A 21,432-nucleotide genomic window follows, 5' to 3' on the forward strand; every position below is an offset into this window, starting at 1 on the left:
GTCGGTACCGACTCGATGACACCTAACAACAACAAGCACATGGAGGTTACATGTTGGCCCTGGTCAAATTGACCCTATAGCTGCAGTGAAGTAGTAAAGAGAATTTATTTGGATTCAGAAGACCTGAATTTGAGCCTAGGTTTTGCCTAGTACTTGTTATATGTGATTTTGAACTGATTTTAAACAAGTTTTGTGTGTTCAATTTTCTTTCGTTTATAAAATGAAGATGAAAATATTTGTCTCACAAGATTGGTCTTTTGGCAGTATTTACGATATGCAAAAACTCTTTGTAAGCTTTAAGACACCCCAGGAAGAAATTGTTGTTGTCATCTCCATTAGCATCTTCCTCCTCATCTTCATTGGTGAGTCATGCAGTTGACCACAAAGGCATCTTTCACCCAATTCATGGAGTGATCCATGTGTCACCACATGGAGAATCCAGTTTGGATCAGGGTTTCTAGCCAAGTTCAGGATCCTTGACGTTTGAGTTCTATTTTCACTTAGCAAAACACTGCTTCCTGTTTCTAAAGAAAAGAACCTTAACAAGGTTTGGACCTAGCCCATACATATGTTTTGCGAGAGGGGAAGGTAAATGAGTCAGAAATGTTTCCAGGTTAAATTTCCCTTAAAATACCCCTGGGCTTAAAGAGTGAAGGGAGCGGACCTGGGAGAAACTGGGATGCTTTGCCAGGCACATGATTGCCACCAGATTACGCCCTCCGTCCCTCACATCCTGCAGCAGAAGCCAGCTGTGCTTACTCACTGTGATGTATTCCAACTCACAGTGACCCTGTGTAGGGTTTCCAAAGAGCAGCTGGTGGATTTGAACTGCAGACCTTGTGGTTCAAAGCCCAGGGCTGATCCTACACACCAGTAGTCTGCTCACTGATGTAGATGTGGTTTTACTGTAATGCTTCAGGCTTTAGTGTTGCAACTGGTTTACTTCTAACCTTCTCCAGGGAGAAGCATTGGACTGCAAGCCACAGGGTCAGTGGTTTAAGCCCATCGTCATTCCTTGGGAGAAAGATGAGACTTTCTTCTCCCATAAAGATTTACAACTGCAGAAACCCTAAACTGGATCACTGAGTAGGAACCAACTTGATGGCACTTAACAACAACAACTAACCTAAAGGTTGCAGTTTGGACTCAACCAGTGGCACCACAGAAGAAAGGCCTGGGAATCTACTTCTGTAAAGATTGCTGTTGTTGTTAAGTGCCGTGGAGTCAGTTCCGACTCATAGCGACCCTACACAGGGTTTCCAAGGCTGTAAATCTTTACGGGAGCAGAACACCTCATCTTTCTCCCGTGGAACCGCTGGTAGTTTCGAACTGCTGACCTTGCGGCTCAAAGCCCGATTCGTAACCACTACGCTACCAGAGCTCCTTTTTCTGTAAAGATCACAGCCAAGAAAATCCTACTTTGTAACACATGGGGTTGAGATGAGTCTGCAGTTGTTTTTATTTTCCTTGACTTGTCAGTTTAGAAGTTTCGTCTTCATTGTCTTAGGTTTTAATACCTTCTGTCTCTGTCCTCTGTTTTGAAAAGAACTTGCCTTATGCTTGATACATTGCTATGAGGCTAGGGATCTGTGACTTTCGGTGCTTTATTTATTTTGTAAAGTTAACTGTTGTTGTTGTTGTTAAGTGCCATTGAGTCAGTTCTGACCCATAGCGACCCTGTACAGGGTTTCCAAGGGTGTAAATCTTTACAGGAGTAGAAAGGCTCATCTTTCTCCTGCGGAGCGGCTGGTAGTTTCGAACCGCTGACCTTAAGGTTCACAGCCCGATTCGTAACCACTACGCTACCAGAGCTCCTTTGTCACAGTAGGCACATGTTATGCTTTTATTTTCCAATGGGCCTTGACAGTTGAAGATTTATTCAGTTTGTATTTGAGTCTTCCAGCCCTGCATTTGAACTGTATAATTCATTGTCATCATCCATTTCAACTTTAAATGAGCAGTATCTTTCTTCTCTGAATGTATGTTACCTTTGTAATTAGGAAGAAGACTTTAAGTTAGAGAATAAAGTGATGACTCTCACCAGAGGGTCTATGCCAGTTGGTGACACTTTTGCTAAAGTAAAAGTGAGACGTTAACTCATTTCTGATTTGATCTTTCTGTTTGCTTGTAGGTATCTGTTACTAAGGCTGACCAGGAACTGGGATTTGCCATCCAAACTTGCTTTATCTCTCCATATTCAAACCCTGACAGAATGTCTGATTACACCATCATTGAGAATATTTGTCCTAAAGATGAATCTGTAAAATTCTACAATCCCAAGAAAGTGCACTTTCCTCTCCTGCAAGCTGAGATGGACAAAAAGCGATTCAGCTTCATTTTTAAGCCCATCTTCAACACCTCTCTGCTCTTCCTTCAGTGTGAGCTAACGCTGTGCACCAAGACAGAAAAGGACCCTCAGAAGCTGCCTAAGGTTAGTGGGTCTCCATCCATGTGGACTGCTATTTTGGTACTTTTAGATGAGACAGAGACCTATTGGAGAGGTGTGATCACATGTTATAGGTAGTCCCTGGGCCCCTGGTTACAAACTTTCGGACTTAACATAAAACCTGTAGTTAGAAAACAACCCCTTTAAAGCTTACCATATGAAAAATATGAGATGCACACTATGGTACATATGAACAAAAAACAGGTACTACATTGCAACACACATCAAAACGTTGTTGTGAAGTGTCATTGAGTCAGTTCCGACCCATAGTGACCTTGTATAGGTTTCTGAAGAGCAGCTGGTGAGCTTGAACCGCCAACCTTGCAGTTCAAGCAGCTTTGCAGTCTGGCGCATTAACCCACAGCGCCGCACCAGGTCAAATCAGTTCCAACTCAAAGCAACCCTGTTTAGGGTTTCCAAGGAGCATCTAGTGGGCTTGAATCACAAGCCTGTGATTAGCAATTCAGTGCTTAGTCCACAGTGTCACACCAGGACTCTAAAACCTTATTGTTGTTAAGTGCTTTCAAGTCAGTTCCATCATACAGTGACCCTGTACAGGGTTTCCAAGGAGCAGCTGGTAGGTTTGAACCACTGACCTTGTGATTTTGCAGTCCAGTGCTTATCCTACAGCACCACACCAGGAATCCTATATTAACGTTTTTTGGGTGTATCTGAAAGTGTTTCTTTAATGTTTTTTATGCACAGAAAGGGACTCTGTGTGAGGAAACTTCAAAAACGTTTGTAGAAAAATCACATTATCTTTCATTTCCATGAACTTTTTGAAGCTTCAGACACTACATTCCAACCATTTGAATAGCTGACATTAGATACGAACCCTATTTAACTATTCAACTTAAAGACAGATCTAGGAACAGAACTCATCCCAGTAACAGGCTATATTGCAGGTTAAGGAATAAAATCTGTGTTACCAGTGATCTGTGAGTTTTATGGAGTCTTAGAGAATAAATCTTCACAGTATGACTTCTTTTTCCACACAGGCTACTTAGTGTAGTACCTTACAAGTGATAAATCAAGACTGTTTTCCATTGAGGGAGAGGGCTGGCTTTATCTTTGCTATTCAGGTAGTGTGCAGTGCCAAAAATACAAAGAGTCGAAAGGACAAGTTCAGTGTGAGGATTAATTTTTCCAGGCCCCACTGAGACTTGTATTGCAGTTGTTTTTTGACCTTCGCTGTGTGAGTTACAAGGTTGACTTGTCTCTGGAGGACTTCTCAGGAAAACTAGTAAATATTTTAATTCTTCTCTGTTTCATACCAATTTATCATATTCGGTTCATGTTACTGTCCATACTGAACTAGTACATTCTTCTGCCACAACAGAAATCAGACCCGTTTGACCTTGCTGGGCTGGCTGCTGTCAGGAGTACCTACAAGGCTATTTATGATACCCCATCAGGTCAACCTTGTGTTTGTTTTCTGGTTCTCTGATCTGCCATTGTTGTTATTAGCTATCTGTCATTGAGTCAGCTCTGACCATATGTTTAACAGAACACCATGCTGTATAGTTTTGTGCCAATTTTATGATTGTTAGTGTGTTCTGAGTCTGCTGTTGTGAGGATGATGTCAGTCCATGGCATTGAGGTGTCCCCTGACTGCCATAAATATGAATGATTTCATATGTCGATATCTCACATAGTATTAAGATAACGCTAAACCTTTAGTAGGGAATGTGGTGGCTCTGTAGGATTAGCACTGGGCTGCATACCACAAGGTCGGTAGTTCAAGCCCAACAACTGCTCCTCGGGAGACAGATAAGGCTTTCTGGTTCTGCAAGATATACAGCCTCTGAAACCTTATACATGGTCATTATGAGTTGGAATGGACTCAGTGGCACTTAACAACAACAATCCTTTTGCAGTCAAATCAATGTGTGAAAGTCTAAGAATCAAGCTTTATCATTAATGATGCATTGTATATATGAAATTATCTCATTTAGAGCACAAGTTATAGAGGTAGCTGCAGGGATAGGAGGAAAAATTATTTCTGGATAGATTCCTATTGATTGGGACTCCTTACACCATTATATTCTCCTGAGCATCTATTTTGCCTGTTGTTGTTAAATGCTGTTGAGTCAGTTCCAACTCATAGTGACCCCCATATAGGGTTTCCAAGGAGTGGCTGGTGAGTTTGAACCGCCAGCCTTGCAGCTCAAACCAACTTTGTTGTCCAGCACTTATCCTACAGCACCACATCTGGACTCCTGTAACACCATTTCACATGCAACACCAAAGAAAATTTTGTTTACATATGAAAACACAGCAAATTTAATCATAGCCATTAGGGAGGTTGTGTATATAAGGCGATTTCGTTTGTCTCCATTAGGTTGTTTTTGGAAACATTGATACATTACGTTTGTATTTGTCTTCTAGTGACGGTGAAGGTTGGGGTTTAGTGGTCAGTGGTAGGGAGCCTTGGAGAACTTCATGTGCGGCTGTGAGACCCAGCTGCTCTCTGGGCAAAAGGATAACCTGTGACCATTAGAGATCTAGAAGAGGGTGCTGGCAGTTACCAGGGGTCTTTGCTGGTGACTTTGGCTATTGCATTTCCCTGAGCTGGGCCTCAAATAGTACAGCTTGATAATGTGTTAATCTGCAAAAATAAATTTTCATATATCCTTGTAAAACGTTGTTAAGAAGAGCTCTAAATCAAGGAATGACATGTGACGCAATCTAAGGATAAAATGGCCATTTACCCCCAAGCACAATGGAACACTATGGAAAGAGCATGGGACTAGAGGAAGAAGGTCTGTTACTTACTGATGTAAGCAAGAACTTCAAGCAAATCTTTCACATCTCAGAACTTCATCCTCAAAATGGCAATAATTGTCCCGTACTTCCCTCCTGAGTACAGGAGCCAATTAGACAGCAAACAGAACGGCAGTACACTGTTTGTCAAAGGCTTAAAATGATCTGTTTCCACTATTTTTCCTATTTACAACTGATAGTTAATATTTCCAGCCTTAGTTACTTCTGCGTGTTTATTAGGACAGTAGATAGAGCCAGAGAATGTTCTAGGAAGAGATCTCAAAGATCATGGAGTCCAAACCTGCCCTTTGCTGATGAAACTGAGATCCAGAGAAGTTAAGTGTCTTGCCCAGGGTCATCCAGCTAACAGACGTAGACTCAGAAACTTACTTAACTGAAGAACTGATAGGAAAGTAAGAAGAGACTTTTTCCTGACAATCATATATTTTCATTAATGATACATCACCACAGAAAACCACTGTTTTCCTCTACAAAAGGGCCATTTATAAAGGTTTTTTTTAATTTTGGTAGGGCCTAGAATGAGGGGCCGGGATGGGTGGATCTTATAACATGTCTCTGGCGTACATGTTGCTCAGAGCAGTAATGAGAGTAACGCCAAATATCATTGCTTGTTTTGTGAAAGGTGTAGCTAGAAGATAAGCACCATTTTGGGGTGCCTTGCTATTAGACGTTTTAACTGATTGATAGATATCTTCTAACAAAAAACAAACAAGTGGTGGTATTTACATTATAATTCCACCCACTGATGAGCATAGACAAGAGCCAGGATTATTTGAAAGAAAAAGGTGTTGGAGTGTGAGCACGTTTTTTTCAATGCAGGTGTAACAGTGGGCCTGGACATACTAGTTAAAAACTGGGAGGTCTTCAAATAGCTAGAAGGTCCGGATCTTATGGCCTCCACACCTGGTAAAGCTCCCCAGGACCAGCATTTTAGACTATTAAAAGCAGATGACTATGGAAAGTTTCTATGTACATGAGCCTGTACCAAGATTTTTTAAAAAAATCAAACAAACTTGACAATGTGATTATCTTTTTGGACAACTAAATGTAAAATCTGTCACTTTCATAATAATGCAACACACAAAATTTCCCATAATCACAAATCACAAAAAGGAGCCATTTGTATGAAGCCAGCTTGATGAACAGCCAAAACAAGTCACATGGTTTCGCTGTTATTCAGACTAAAGAACACTAAAACTTTTAGTTGTTTTTTGGGAAGTATTAAAATAAAATAGAAATAAACAAGCCATCCATCAGTATTTGTATCTTCAAAAGAAGCTGAGACTACACTGGGCCTGCCACTGTACCTCCCAAATTATTTAGGGTTCTTGGGAATTCTCCCGATAGAGGCTGGGACGGATGGCTGTGCAGGCTGGGCTGGTGAATGACTTTGCTGTGTCTCCCTGCAGTGCATACCTCCTGATGAAGCCTGCACCTCACTGGACGCCTCCATGATCTGGGCCATGATGCAGAACAAGAAGACGTTTACCAAGCCCCTTGCCGTGATCCACCATGGAGGAGAACCTAAAGGTAGGCTTTGTGAGGCTCAATCGGGGAGAATAGAGGCCTCAGGGATATGCCTTAAGAAAATCCAATTCAGGAAATAAAAGCCCAGTTTTATTCAAAAGATAGCTTATGGGTCAGTGAGTAACTTTAAAGAAGGTTCTTCGTAAAGGATTCTTTTATTTAGCTGGCTCTCCACTGCCATTGTGGGTATTTTGATACATTAGCAAATGATTCCTTCTTTAAAAAATTAGATCAGAGTCATGGATGTCCTCTGTTGTAATATCACCTTCCCTTGCATTCATACATACGTCCTTGAACACTCAAGAAAAAGGGCTCAGTTTACTTCTGGCATGCGGGGAGTTGCACAGTCCCCAGCCCATCTTTCCACGCTGTAGCCCTTCGTGTGAGTGATGGGCTGGAAATGGTGATGGGTCTGCAACCAGCTATTGCAGTGCTTTGTCAAAATCCACAAAATGCCTTTGGGGAGAGTGCTATGCATATGAACACGATCCATCTTAGGTGTCACTATAGAAAAAAAGGTTAAGAACCACTGAGCTTTTACAATCCAGTTTTCGTCATTGTAGACAATCCCATGTGTGACTTGCCTCCTCCTACACATGCAGGAACAATGAGCAAGCTGCCCTTTCTAGAAGGGAAGGGTATGGCTTAGGTGGCATGGTATCCACACCTGAGGAGAACTGGCCAGGCAGAGTCAAACCAGGCACAAGCCAGCCAGACCAGCAGAGAAGCAGTTCTGGTGCCTTATGGCAATTTCAGGAATGTATATAAGATCCTGTAGATTGTGTAGACAGCATCTGCTAGGGACCTGTATCATAGCTTCAAGGACATGAACAAGCAAGAACACGACACTGAGAATCAGAACCAAATGTGGCTCAGAGGCAGTTGCAATTGGTAGCTGAGGGTACCAAACTGAGAGAAGGCTTGGAGAATGAAAGTGGGCACCTAGTCTCTGGGATCAGACATTTCAGGACTAGAGCTGCTGACCCACCTTCCAACATCCCATTTGGCTGAGAGGAGCCTGGTCACCAAAAGCCAGGCATTATCTGGGAGGCCTGCTGGGTGATGCTGACAGAGCTCTAGGGTTTGGGACAGCCCTGGGGTGACATTTCCAATACTGACATTGTTGGATTGCGATTTGGCAAAACCTAGCAGTAGGAGTGACCCATGGGGAGGCTGGATCTGACAGAACAGAGACCTGTGGGTGCTGTCCAGTGTCCTGTTTGGTTGAATGACCTTTATGAAGATGCAGTGCCATTCCAGTTGGCCCGTCTGGTGGTGGCATCTGCCCCTGTCCTAGGAACGTTAAGAGTGGGGTACGGGGTTACTGGTTTAGGAGACTAGGGTGCTGTTCATGACTTCGGTGTTAATTGGCTATGGGACCTCAAAGATCTCCCCTCACCTCCCTGGGTTTCAGTTCCTTTATCTGGAAAAAGAGAGGTTTGGACTGATGGCTTCCAGAGACCTTGTCCGCTGTTTAACTCAAATGCTCTGTTTGAGGAAGCAAAACCATTTTAAGTCATCTTATATTAATATGAAATTTACATACTAGATATTTTTTGGTTCTTCAGCAAGGTTTGCATCTGTTTGTTGTACTCTTTATTTGTTGGTTTTTAACCATTTGAAACAGTTAGAAAACCACATTCTTTCTATAAATGGATTTGCCCACATCAGCTCCTGGTTTATGGGCTCAAGGGAAAGAAATATGAACAAATTAATTGTGTTACTAACTATATTGCAATTGTACAGCAGCTGGCTCTATTTTGTACTAAGAACATGGTTTAACAATAGCAACAGCTACCTCATACTCCATCTGTTACTCTTACCTATTTTGAGAGAGGTAATTCTGCTGGTAATTGAAGGCAGCAGCTTGCTTTTTCCTATGCCAGACAATAATTAGGCATTAATATTGTAGCAGTATAACTTCCAGTAATTCATTCACTTTCCTTTTAAGTCTGGTGGTATTTCTCTAAGTAATTTCTCTTATAAATAAGGTAATTGCTTTTATTTAAACTTAGGGTAATTATCCTGAAATTTCAGTGTTTTCTTTACATAGAAAGTTCAGGCAGCTTTTACTAAATATCAAAGGAACTTAATGAGATTTGCTAATTGAGACTGGAGTTCAGTAAGGAAAACATGTGGATGAAAAACATTTGTTGCTTTGGTTTATTAAGCAAATTGAAGAGACTAAACTGTAGGCCACCTTCCCAGGGGCTGAATGAATGCAAGTGCTCACTGTCTTTGCACTGAATGGAGTAGATTTCCTGGCAATTTTCAACTGTGTGTGTCCCCTCTTATCTTTTATGTATGTTTTCTTTTAACTCTCATATAATCTCTCCTGAATGCAAACCACTGGAGTCTGGGCTTGCTCATGCCCCTGTTTTACAGTGAATTGAAATAGTCATTTTAAAAGGAATGCGACCATTTGCCTTTTTTTTAAAAAAAAAGTTTCTCTTAAGTCAGTTTTAACTCATGACAACCTCATGTATGATACAAAGTAGAACTGCTATATAGGGTTTTCTTGGCTGTAATTTTGTGGTGTGGCACTGTTGGAGAAGCACTGAACTACTTAACCATAACGTTGGTGGTTCAAACCCAACAGCTCCTCCTCAGAAACCTTATATAGGGTTGCTATGAGTCATAACAGACTTGACAGTACTTACCAACAACAACAACAATCTTTATGAAAGAGATTGCCAGGCCTTTCTTCCATGGTACTTCTGAATGGTGCCAACCACCAACTTTTAGATTAGTAGACAAGAACAAACTCTACCACCATTAAATAAATCATTTGCCTAATAGTGTTCTTCTCATTTGCCTAGTAACAGTTTATTTGAATAATATCTGGATTACTAATACTGTTATAGGATGCTTTTGTTTATTTTGTACTGTAGTATCTGTAGGAATGAATGGATCTCTTGTTGGAATTTAACTTTTCAGGTAAAAATTTCCTAGCCAATCAGGGCACTCATTGTCCATTTACTATATAGGTATTTTTTGAAGGCAGTGTCTAAATTCCAGCTTTCCCTAGTCATTTAGGCTATCTTTTTCACCAACAACTGGGTTTTCTAGGGCATCAAATAAGTCTGATTGGCAACTTACCAAGCAGACAAGGAGCTGCTTCGTGGCTACCACTGCCAATGGCATTGAACATATTTCAACATATTTCAAACGGTATTTATTTTTTCTGTGACCAAGGAGCGTAGACTATCATGACTGATAAATGAGTCTGTGTCTCTTCTGTGGGCCACTGTTGTTCATGGAGTCTTGCTGAGTTTCTGTTAGTATATTTTCCACAGTCTCTGCTAACCCAGATACTGTTTAAACTTTCAATAATAATAATGGTGCTGGTGGTAATGGAGATGATGATGTTGGTAGTGTAACATTTGTTAAGCATTTACCTAGTGTAAGGCTCTGTTCTAAATACTAATAATGTAGACTATCTTAATGAATCCTCATAGCACCTCTAAAAGGCAGCTATAGAGAGAGGTTAAGCAACTTGGCCACGATCTTACAATATATAAAATGATAAATCTAGGATTTAAATCCAGGTATTTTGATTCAGAATCTATGCTCTTAAACCTAGGCAAAGGTTGATTCTAATTTCTAATAAAAACTAAAAGCAACATAGGCACCTGTCTCCTCATGCCCGTCTTCTTCTAACCCTCTCTATTTCTCATCTATATCCTATTTACTTGGATATTCAGTAACCTAATACTCAAATAATTAGGAACGGCAGAAAATTTTGGATAATGAGGCTTTCTCGAAGTGTTTCATGTTGTGAAACCTTTAAACTGTTTAGCAGAGTCTTAAAGTTCAGGAAAAGTTCTGTGCCTTTGGGTTGTAACTTACAAAAAGGTCCAGAAAACATACCTAGTTTAAGCATATTATGGGTTACGGCAAAACAATTAAAATAGTTGAGGTGGTGCCATCCTACCCTATTTGCTACAACAGTTTGAAGTAGAGCCATGTCAGGTGCTGTTTGCTTTGGATGCTGTGACTATTTTTTAGAACATTTGAGAACACTTGGGCTTACATGATGAAAATGCTTACACCCAGTCAGTGGTTTTGTTTTTCTTTTTTTAACGGTAAAAGGAAGGAGTAATCATTTTTCTGAAACTTCGCTCACATATCTGGACATAAAATGTCATTTTCAAATTTTCCCTAATTTAGATACAGTATATGATTGAGTTCAAAACTACCAGGTGCTCCGTGGGAGAAAGATGAGGCTTTCTGCTCCCGTAAAGATTTACAGCCTCAGAAACCCTGTACAGGGTCGCTATGGGTCGGAACTGACTCAACGGCACTTAACAACAACAACACATGATTCTTAGCCAGTTAAATGTTTGCAGTAGTGAATTTTCTTCATATTTTTACCACACAACTTTCAAAACTAACAGCTTTCGCTGCATAGCACCTGGTATATGGGCACTCTGTAATATTAATTTCCTTCCTTTCCTCTCAACGTCTCTGCCAAGTTTTCCCCCCACTGGGAGTGGGGGACATTAAGGGGTGACGAAGTGGAATGGAAAAGAAAGCTGTGATTATCAATTGGAAGTTAATCCAAGAGAGACATCATTTTTTGCAACACATTCGATTTTTCTAGAATAAAAATACTCTAAAGTATCAGTCAGGTTTTACCCTTTGGCTTTATAAAATGCTTTATTGATAGACCAAGATAGTCAATCTCTATCTAATAAGGAGCTCTGGTAGCATAGTGGTTACGAGTCAGACTGCTAACATCAAGGTCAGCAGTTCAAAACTACCAGCCGTTCCACAGGAGAAAGATGAGGCTTTCTGCTCCTGTAAAGATTTACAGCCTCGGAAACCCTGTACAGAGTCGCTATGAGTCAGAACCGATCCACGGCACACAACCACCACCAGTAAGGTTAGAGAGGTATCATAGGACTTTGCTTGATCATAGCATACATTTTTTTTGGAATCCTGGTATGGTGCGGTAGGATAAGCACGGAACTGTTAAGTACAAAGTTGGTGGTCCACACTCACCAGCCTCTCTCCTTGATAATGCTATACATGGTTGCTGTGAGTCAGAACCAATTTGATGTGGTGCTATGGGTTAATGCATTGGACTGCTAAGTCGGTTTGAATCACAAGGTCGGCAGTTTAAGCTCACCAGCTGTTCCTCGGAAGCCTGATATTCAGGGTCATGATGGGCCAGAACCAACTTGACGGCACTTAACAACAACATACATTTTAAAACCTTTTTGTTTTGCAAACTATCAAATATATATTTTAAAGTAGAGAGAATTGTAGAATGAATCCACCATGTGGTTTCAACAATTGCCAACTTAGAGCCCCTTGTATTTCATCAGAGTTCCTGAGTGGTACAAATGGCTAATAAGTACTTGGATGCTAACTGAAAGGTTGGAGATTCAAATCTACTCAGTGGGACCTTGGAAGAAAGGTCTGCTCATCTACTTCTGAAAAATCAGCTCTTGAAAACCTATTAAGCACAGTTCTATTCTGACACACCTGGGCTCGCCATGAGTTATAATCAACTTGGCAACCAATTTTTTTTTCTTATTTATAACTTCCTGTCTCCCACTGGATTATTTTGAAGGGAAATCCAGACGTTTCATTTCATCTATACGTATTCCAATAAGTTCCTCTAGAAGACTGTTGTTGTTACATGCTGTTGAGGCAGTTCCTACTCATAGCGACCCTGTATAGAGTTTCCAAGGATCCACTGGTGGGTTTGAACTGCTGACCATTTGGTTCGCAGTCCAGTGCTGATCCTATAGCGCTGCTCAAAAGATTTCAAGTAGGGAACTGATAATCATTTAGGAAAACCATTCTAAATGCAGTATGAAGGTTAGGTTGCAGAGGGAAAGTACACAATAGTAAGATATACATGGTGTTTGTTGTCAGCTCCAAGTCATGCTGTTAGTTACCATCGAGTCAGTTCCAACAAAAAACTGTGCTGTCCTTTCACTGTCCTCACAATTGTTTACTGTTGAGTCCATTGCTACTACCACTGTGCCAATCCATCTCTTTGGGGGTCTGCCTCTTTTTCGCTGATCATCCACTTTACCAAGCATGATGTCCTCCTTCTCCAGGGACTGGCCCCTTCTGATAACATGTCCAAAGTATGACAGACAAGATCTCACCGTGCTAGCTTCTAAGCAGCACTCTGGTTGTACTTCTTCCAACACAGATTTGTTTGTTCTTCTAGCAGTTCAAGGTACTTTTAATATTCTTCTCCAGCACCGTGATTCAAATGCAACAATTCTTCTTTGGTCTGCCTTACTCACTGTCCAATTTACACTTGTATATGAGGCGACTGAAAATATTACAGAAACCCTTATATGGGAATAGAAAGCCTCATCTTTCTCCCCTAGAGAGACTGGTGGATTAGCACTATTGACCTTGAGGTTAGCAGTCCAACATGTAACCCACTCCACTACCACAGCTCCTTACAGGGCATTTATGATTATTTATTTAAAATAGTTATTAAATGAGTCCTGGTATGATGCTGTACGTTAACGTGCTGGACTGCAAATTCAGTTTGAACCACAAAGTTAGCAGTTCAAGCTCACCAGTCGCTCCTCAGAAACAATATACAGGGTCACTGAGGGTCGGAACCAACTCGACAGTACACAGCTGTATACTTGATTTTGTACTAGGCATATAGTAGACAAATTACGATCCCATCCTCATAGACTTTACAATGTAATGCAGTTTCTTAAATTCAGAGCCATTGACATTTCAAACAAATTTTGTATGTGTGTGGGAGGATGTCTTGTGCAGTGTAAGATGTTTAGCAGCATCCTGGTCTCTGTACCTCTACATGCTAGATGTCAGTAGCAAATCTCCCTTCCCCTAAACAACATAGCAATGCAGAGTGTCGCCAAGCATTGCCTAATGTCCCCTGGTTTGGCAGAGTAGGGGCCAAGGGTGAAAAATCACTCCTAATTCAGAACCATTAATCTAGTGGGAGTCCTGGTGTGGCATTGTAGGATAAGCAGCGGACCACAAGGTCGGTTTGAACCACTAGGCCATTGGTTTAAACGGCTCCTTGGAAATCCTCTACAGGGTTGCTATGAATCAGAATTGACTCAGCGGCACTTACAGCAATCTAGTGGGATGATGCAGATAGAATGCAATGAATGTGATCAATATTGAAAGAACCTAGAATAGGATGCCATCTCACTGGACCCACCAGCCACTTCACAGGAGGAGAGATGGGGCATTCTGCTTCTGTAATGATTTGTAACCTTGGAAACCTTATGGGGCAGCTCTACTCTCCTCTATAGAGTTGTTATGAGTTGGAACTGACTCGCTGACAATGCGTTTGTGTTTTTTTGCTCTTAATGCTAGTAAAAACTAAATGCATATCTTAATAGGGCCTGCACAAAGTCTTCCTGAGTATCCAGCTTCTCAGTCTTCTCTCTTTGCCAAATACAGATAGCACTGGGTACCAGTTAGAGACCTTGTTTTATTGTGGGCATGCGCCATCCTGCCATGGTTAAGAACTGAACTGAAAGCTGGAAGTCAAAAGCTGTGGTCAGTTACTCATGCATAACCCCAGAAATATCCTGGTTATGAAAACCATGCCTAACAAACCGAGGAGGGAAATTCTGGTTCTAGAGGTAGACCAGAATTTGCTCAAGAGTACATGAACATATTTAATTCGGAATGCTGATTATAGTTCTTTCTGTAAAGAAATCTTTGCTGTTAAAATTCTCTTTACAGCAATAACTAGGATTCCTTTCTTGCAATCTTACCCTGAAACCCAAAGCCAATATTGTTATGTCCACTCTTTTCCTTGCAGCATGCCAACTCAATTATAGGGTTCCATTGGAGATCAAACTATTTTAGTTATACTCAGGGGTTTTTGGGGATTTGGGAACAAAAATGCTAGAGGATAAAATCTTTTCGCCTCAGTTCTGCAGTCTGTGCTTGTTATTGTTTATGCACAGAACTCATGAAGGAACTTGTCCCCAAGGGAAATAAGCAGTAACTGTTTCTGTTTAACTCTGAGGGAAGGCCCCTATTTGGAGTGGGGGTAGAAGATACACAAGGCCATTAAGAATTTTAAAGCAATGTCATCCATCACACCGGCTTTGTTGTAAAACCTAAATTCTCACGTGTGGAGTTTTTTGGGGGAGAACCATTTTTTGTAAACTGCTGGGGGATTCTAAGTGACAAAGCTCCACCAAGGCGGCTGATTGACTGGAACTCTTCCCAGAAGTGTGTATCTTCCTCGCATGATGCACGCTATGGAGACCTTTAAATGCCTTTGGACTTAGTTCAGTGAATCCAACTACTCCTTTCTGAAAGTAGGAGAGTTCTGTGGGTAGATGCCCTTACTTTATAGAATTCATGGACAGTTAAAATGAGATCATGCAGGTAAAGGTTTTTTGTTAACCATGAAACATTATACAAATATAAGGCATCCTGTCATTGTTTTGCTGTAGTACGGCAGTGATGAGACCGAAGTCTTAGGAAGCACAGGCACTTGTGCTGCCTTTTATAGGGAACGTGTGTATGCTGAACTCGGTTTCTGTAAAGACACACCACCGGTTCCATTTTTTAAATAACATTTTAGTAGAACTTTCAGACATGGCTGCATCCCATGGCCACCCTGTTGTCCAGCCCCACAAGATACCATTCCACTGTGGTGACTGATTCACCCACAGCATTCCTTCACCCAAAGCTGGACCATGATATTTATGTTGTAAGACTGCCCAGCAACCTTCAGGTTAACGCTGAAATTTATTTTCCTCTCATCTTTCAACCTTCTAGATTTCATAAATATCAGCTCAAATATTGCTTGTTTTGCTGAAATGTTCAATAAGCTAGTTCTTTTCACTTCACTGTGTATTCAAACACAAAGTGTATATTCTTTCTTTACTGAATGAAAATGGAGAAGTAAAGAGAGATATAAACACTTAGCACTTTAAACTTAAAGAGTTGGGGTAAGGTCTATGCCAGGGATCAGCATATTTTGTTTTCTATTGCGAGTCATATAGTAAATATTTTTGGCTCATAGGTGATACAAACCTTGTCCGAACTATTTAACTCTGCTGTTTCATAACATGATAACAACAATAAACAATGTGTAAATGAACAAGCATGGCTGTGTTCAAATAAAACTTTATAGACACTAAAAAAATTAGAATTTATAAGATTTTCGTGTGTCACAAAATTATCTTTTCATTTGATTTTTTTTTTTTAACCTATCATTTAAAAATATATTGTTGTTGTCAAGTGCTATCCAGTGGGTTCCTACTCATAGCAACCTGGTCTAGAGTTTCTGAGGACCAATTCATAGTTGGTAGCTGTGATTTGCTAACTCCTGGACCATGCCATTCTCACTATTGATGATTGTGAATTGCTAGGCACACATACAGACACAGAAACACACAAAACCACAAAGCCCTGAACCATTGCTGTTAAGTTGATTCTGACTCATGCGGATGCAGTAGAAGTGCTCCACAGGGGTTTCCTGGTTGTAATCTTTAAGGAAGCAGATCACCAGGCCTTTCTTATGCAGTGCTGCAAGATGGGCTTGACCCACCAACCTTTAGGTTAGTAGTGAAGTGCAAACTGCTTGCACCACTCAGGGCCACTTTTCAGTTGCTTACCCTGTGGACTAGGAATCTGAAATCCTGGTTCAGCTCCTGCCCTGATGCTTTCTAGCTGTGACTGTGGGCTAGTCCCATGATACCAGTCTTGGGTTGCTCATCTGTCAAATGAGGATACTTATTCCTGTTCTGCCTCCCTGACAGGGCTGGTGTGAAACCCAGATGAGATCAGAGCTACATTAGATCACGTTATGAACTTAGGAGTGTGATAGAAATATTGACGCTTATTACCATTTTCATGTAGTCTTATTCTGAATTTCCTGTGGTGTGGTTCTCTGGGTGGTACAAAACAATTTGCACTTGACTACTAAAACTAAGGCAGGAGACGGATGAGACTTTCTGCTCCTGCAAAAATTAAGTCTCAGAAATTCTATACAGAGTCGATATGAGTCAGAACTGACTTAACAACACTTAACTAAAACTAAGGACTCTTGGTGTGACACTATAGGAATAGCACTGGGCTGTTAACCACAAGGTTGACAGTTCAAATCCACCAGCTGATCCTGAAAACACTATGCAGGGATGCTGTGAGTCAAAACCGACTTGACGGCACTTAACAACAACTAAAACTATGGAGCCCTGGTGGTATTATGGGATAAACCCTGGAATGCTTATCACAAGTTTGCAGTTTAAACCCACTCTGTAATGCTGTGGGTTAATGTGCTAGATTGCAAGGTCAGTGGTTCAAACTCACCCGCCGCTCCTTAGAAACCTTATACGGGTTGCTATGAGTTGGAACCGACTCGATGGCACATAACAACAGTGACCCACTCTGCAGGAGAAAGATGAAACTGTCTTGTCTGCTCCTATAAAATCTACAATCTCAGAAACCCAATATAGGATTACTGTGGATAAGCACTGGACTGCTAACAGCAGCTCACACCCACCAGTAGCTCTCAGATACCCTGTCCATGGTCACTCTGATTCAGAACTGATTCAATGACACTTACTAGCATGAGTCAGAATACACTCAGTGGCAATGGCTTTGGTTTGGTTTTTACTAACCTAAAGTTTGGTGATTCAATTGTACCCAGAGGTACCATGGAAGAAAGGCCTGCAATCTGTAAGATTGTTGTTAGGTGCCACTGAGTTAATTTCAACTCACAACAATTCCATGGAATTGAGTAGAACTGCCCTATAGGGTTTCTTAGGCAATAATCTTTATGGTAGCAGATCTCTAATCTGTTCTCCGATGGAGTGGCTAGTGCATTTGAACTGCTGGCCTTTTGGTTTGCAGTTGAACACTTAACTGTTGCATTACCAATGAAGTGCAGTTTGCTGCATTGCCTTAAAGAACTAGTTAGAGGAGCTCAGCATGGGTGAAGGATTCTATCAGGAAAGGAGGTTGGAGAAAGGATCGTCAAGGAGGGATGGAGAATATTGTGTACCTGAAAAATTTGGTCTTTTTTCCTATAAACAAACAAAAAAAGTTTATCAGCCAGGGTTCTCTAGAGAATTGGCAGTTGTGGAACCTGTAGGACAGGCTGGAAATTCAGGTAGGAGTTAATGTTTCACTCTTGAGTCTGAAATCCATAGGATAGGCCCACTGACTGGAAACACGACAGGATTTCTGTTGTGGGCTTGAAGCAGAATTCTTTCCTTCTGCAGGAAACATCAGTTTCTGCTCTTAGGCTTTCAAAGGACTGGATGAAGCCTGCTTTACTGAAAATGAACTGATAGTAAATGTTAATCCTCTAAACACATGGACTATGACATCAAAACTAGTGTTTGATCAAGCAACTGGGTGCTATTGCTGAGCCAAGTTGATGCATAAAATGAATCACCACAGAAGAGTCTAATCAGGGCAAGAACATCATTAGCTCTGGGCTCTGGAATATTCACTCTGGGGCCAGTGTGGAGAAGGAAAGCTTTTGGGCATGGGCAATAGTAGGGAGATAGGGAGACCAGTTAGCAGACCTCCCTAGCAGTGCACATGGCAGATGAAGAGTTGAACTATAGGGCAATAGCATCAGGATAAAGAATAAACATCTTTAAAATAAACTGTGTACATTGAATTAAAAGGTTTTTTGAAAGTAGAATGTCATTTTGAATACACTGGAGAAGCACAGTATTTAAAGACATTCTTTATGGAATCCTTTTGTAAATAATTATAACAGTACATGTACATACATATAAACACACACATATGAATTGTCAGACTTAAATTCCTTGCTTTAAGTGTTTGCCTTCAAGTGTTCTTCAGATTGGATACCCTGTACAATCGATCGTTGACAGATTTCTGAGCAACTCCTGTTGTAGGTTTGATAATAACTATAGAGAAATTGACAGGCTGTCACCCAGCACCAACAGACTGACAGCTCTCACAAAGTATTTATTAACAAATAGGAAAATGGTGGCCTCTATAGAGAGTCCTGGTGTGGCGTCCTGGTGTGGCATTTTGGGCTAATTAATATTAGCATCAGACTGCGAAGTCATTTGAACTGCAAGGTTGGTGGTTCAAGCTCACTAGCTGCTCCTTGGAAACCCTATACAGGGTCGCTATTGGTCAGAATCAACTCTATGGCACTTAACAACAACAACAACAATAACATGGAGATGTTGGTGACCTTTTGCTTAAAACTTGATTTCTCCACGGGATACATTGTGATTGATGTTTTCATTTCAGGAACAGGCCCAAGCATTAAGGAACCAAGCCAGATTCCTACACGTAAGTCTTTATGCAACTATTTCAAAATGAAGCCTCCTGGGCTTGCATAAGAATGAACTTGGTTAGTGAACATTTGCCAAACTTTGGGTTTTGATAAGGAGACCTCTACTCCCATTCTCCCTCTCCTTTCTTTTTTTCCCTTTTTTTTTTTTTTCCTCATGCTTTCTTTTTCCTTTCCTTCCTTCAATCTCCTTTTCTTCTCCACCTTTCCCCTTTTTAGTATTAACTTATTGACCTATTGTTGTATATAGTTTTAGAGGAAACATTATAGAGAATTTCAGTATTTGTATGCTTATATCCATTGTTTAACTTAGAGCTCTGGGAGTGATTGACTTTGAATGCCATTAACAATACTGACCTGCTTAGAGGGGAAGTGCTAAGGGAAATAGTTGTCCTACCTTTTAGACAGTCTCTAATCCAAGGAGTCCTGGTGTGGTGCTGTGGGCTAATGCGGCAGACTGCAAAGTCAGTGGTTCAAGCTCACCAGCTGCTCCTTGGAAACCCTATACAGGGTCGCTATGGGGCAGAATCGACTCGATAGCACCTAACAACAACAACAACAATCCAAGGTGCTTGGAGCTGTGTGGGGAGCATATGTGAGGAAGAGATATCAACTATGATAGAAGGATGAGTTGGAAACTATTTAGGCCAGTTTTCCTTGTTTTATATGGAATACAAATCTAACCCAGAAAAATTCAAGTAACTTGCCCTGGTTACAGTTGGTGCTTCAGACAGGACTAAAACCTGGATTTACTTGGCTGTATGCCCAGAGTTATTCTAGATGCTGTTCGCTTGTGAGGAAGACCCTCTGGATTGGGCTACATGATAAGGCCATCGCATACACAGAACAACTAGTCTGGAGGGTTCCTTTATACAAATCATTTTATCTAGTGCCATTAAGTAAAGTACTTAGCAATATCTTGGAGCTGGATGGGAACCCAGATACAGAGGCACAGATGAACACATTCTTTGTATTTACCTAGTCTGATTGTCATAAATGGCATCTCCATTTTTAGAATTTTCCACTAAAAACCTTAAAATCATGCCCCATTATTTGACACCTGTAAACATAGAGCCTGGTATGGTGCTTTAGGATAAGAACTACACTACTAACCTTAAGTTTGGGAGTTCAAAACCACCAGCTCCTCCTCGGAAACACTGTACAGGGTTCTCTATGAGCCAGAACTGACTCAATGGCATAAAAACAACGGACACAGAAAGACTACATCATCTTTTAATATCTGCCCCGTGGACTAGGTTAAGTTCAGTAACATTGAGGGCATGGTTCATATTACCTTTAGAGAGTCCTTCCTAATTCTTACTCCTTTCATGTATCCTCTTCCTTTAGCAGGTGAAGCAGTATTTATTCAGAAGTTAAATGAACATGCCAAAGGGCGCATGGCTAGTAACCAGAAAGAGTGGGACTGGGGTCTTTTTTTCCCACAATGACTCTTTTCCACAATGACACTCTTCCTGGGCCCCTTTGGAGTACTAAGTACTGCAGGGTAATGCTTACCTAAATATGGATCCTTTACACTCAAGTGCATTAAAATACAAAGAGACAAAAAAGATTTTGTTTATACAGAGAGCAGCTGAAGTTGCTTTTGACCTGCGAGGGTAGTTGGAATTGGACTGAAATAATGGGAGCGCCTATGCTTTCAATTTACATTTTAAAAAATGAGACCTCAAAGGTTTTATTGTACCAAGTGCCCCTTTCTCCCTTGGAAACTGATTTTAATTTTTTATAAGTGACTTAAAGAAGGTAGTTCTCTTAAATGGAAGGAAATGTTCTATTTCTGTGGCCTGGAATTAATTTCAAATATAAAACTCTTTGCCAAATGGAGGAACAATTGGTTCTATTTATATGTTTTGCTAACTATAAAGCTGACATCACTCTCCACTGAAGGGTTTCCGTTCCCCACATAGAAAGATCACGGTTAGAAAAGTGTTAAATAGTAGGATGTTTTAAATGACACAATACCCAGTTGTTAAAACAGGGCTTCATAGGAGATCAGTGAAGTCTTACAATCCACAAGCATAACATAGTCTGTTCTTTTTAGGCCTATTTCTTCCTGTTATCTTATATACTTTTAAATGGTCACAAAAATAAGTTGGTGAAGTATTGTATTTTCTGTGCAATGCCTCCCACGTTGGAAGTGTTCTTTCAATAAGACAGTCAGTCAGATGTTGATGATGGAAGTTGACCATACTTTCTAATGTGTCATCAAAAATCATGAATTTCCAAGACAGGTACCATTCAAATTGTTGTTATTAAGGGCCGTCCAGCGGGTTCTGATTCATAACAACCCTGTGTAGGGTTTCCAAGAAGCTGCTAGTGGGTTTTGAACTGACAGCCTTGCAGTTAGCAGTCCTTGCATTTAGTGTTTATCCTACAACACCAC

At 40.8% G+C, this 21,432-nt stretch overlaps 1 protein-coding gene across 1 annotated transcript in view; it reads left to right on the forward strand.

Annotated features, from left to right (window-relative positions):
* The window catches only part of TGFBR3 (transforming growth factor, beta receptor III), a 176,323-nt gene that overhangs the window by 145,280 nt on the left and 9,611 nt on the right, over positions 1 to 21,432 (forward strand). Inside the window, exons 12-14 of the mRNA XM_006831059.1 lie at positions 2,132 to 2,431; positions 6,640 to 6,760; positions 18,989 to 19,030. Coding sequence (XP_006831122.1) covers positions 2,132 to 2,431; positions 6,640 to 6,760; positions 18,989 to 19,030 — 463 coding nt within the window. The remainder of the gene's footprint in view (positions 1 to 2,131; positions 2,432 to 6,639; positions 6,761 to 18,988; positions 19,031 to 21,432) is intronic.

Source organism: Chrysochloris asiatica, unplaced genomic scaffold, assembly GCF_000296735.1.
Source record: "Chrysochloris asiatica unplaced genomic scaffold, ChrAsi1.0 scaffold00002, whole genome shotgun sequence".
Lineage (NCBI taxonomy): Eukaryota > Metazoa > Chordata > Mammalia > Afrosoricida > Chrysochloridae > Chrysochloris > Chrysochloris asiatica.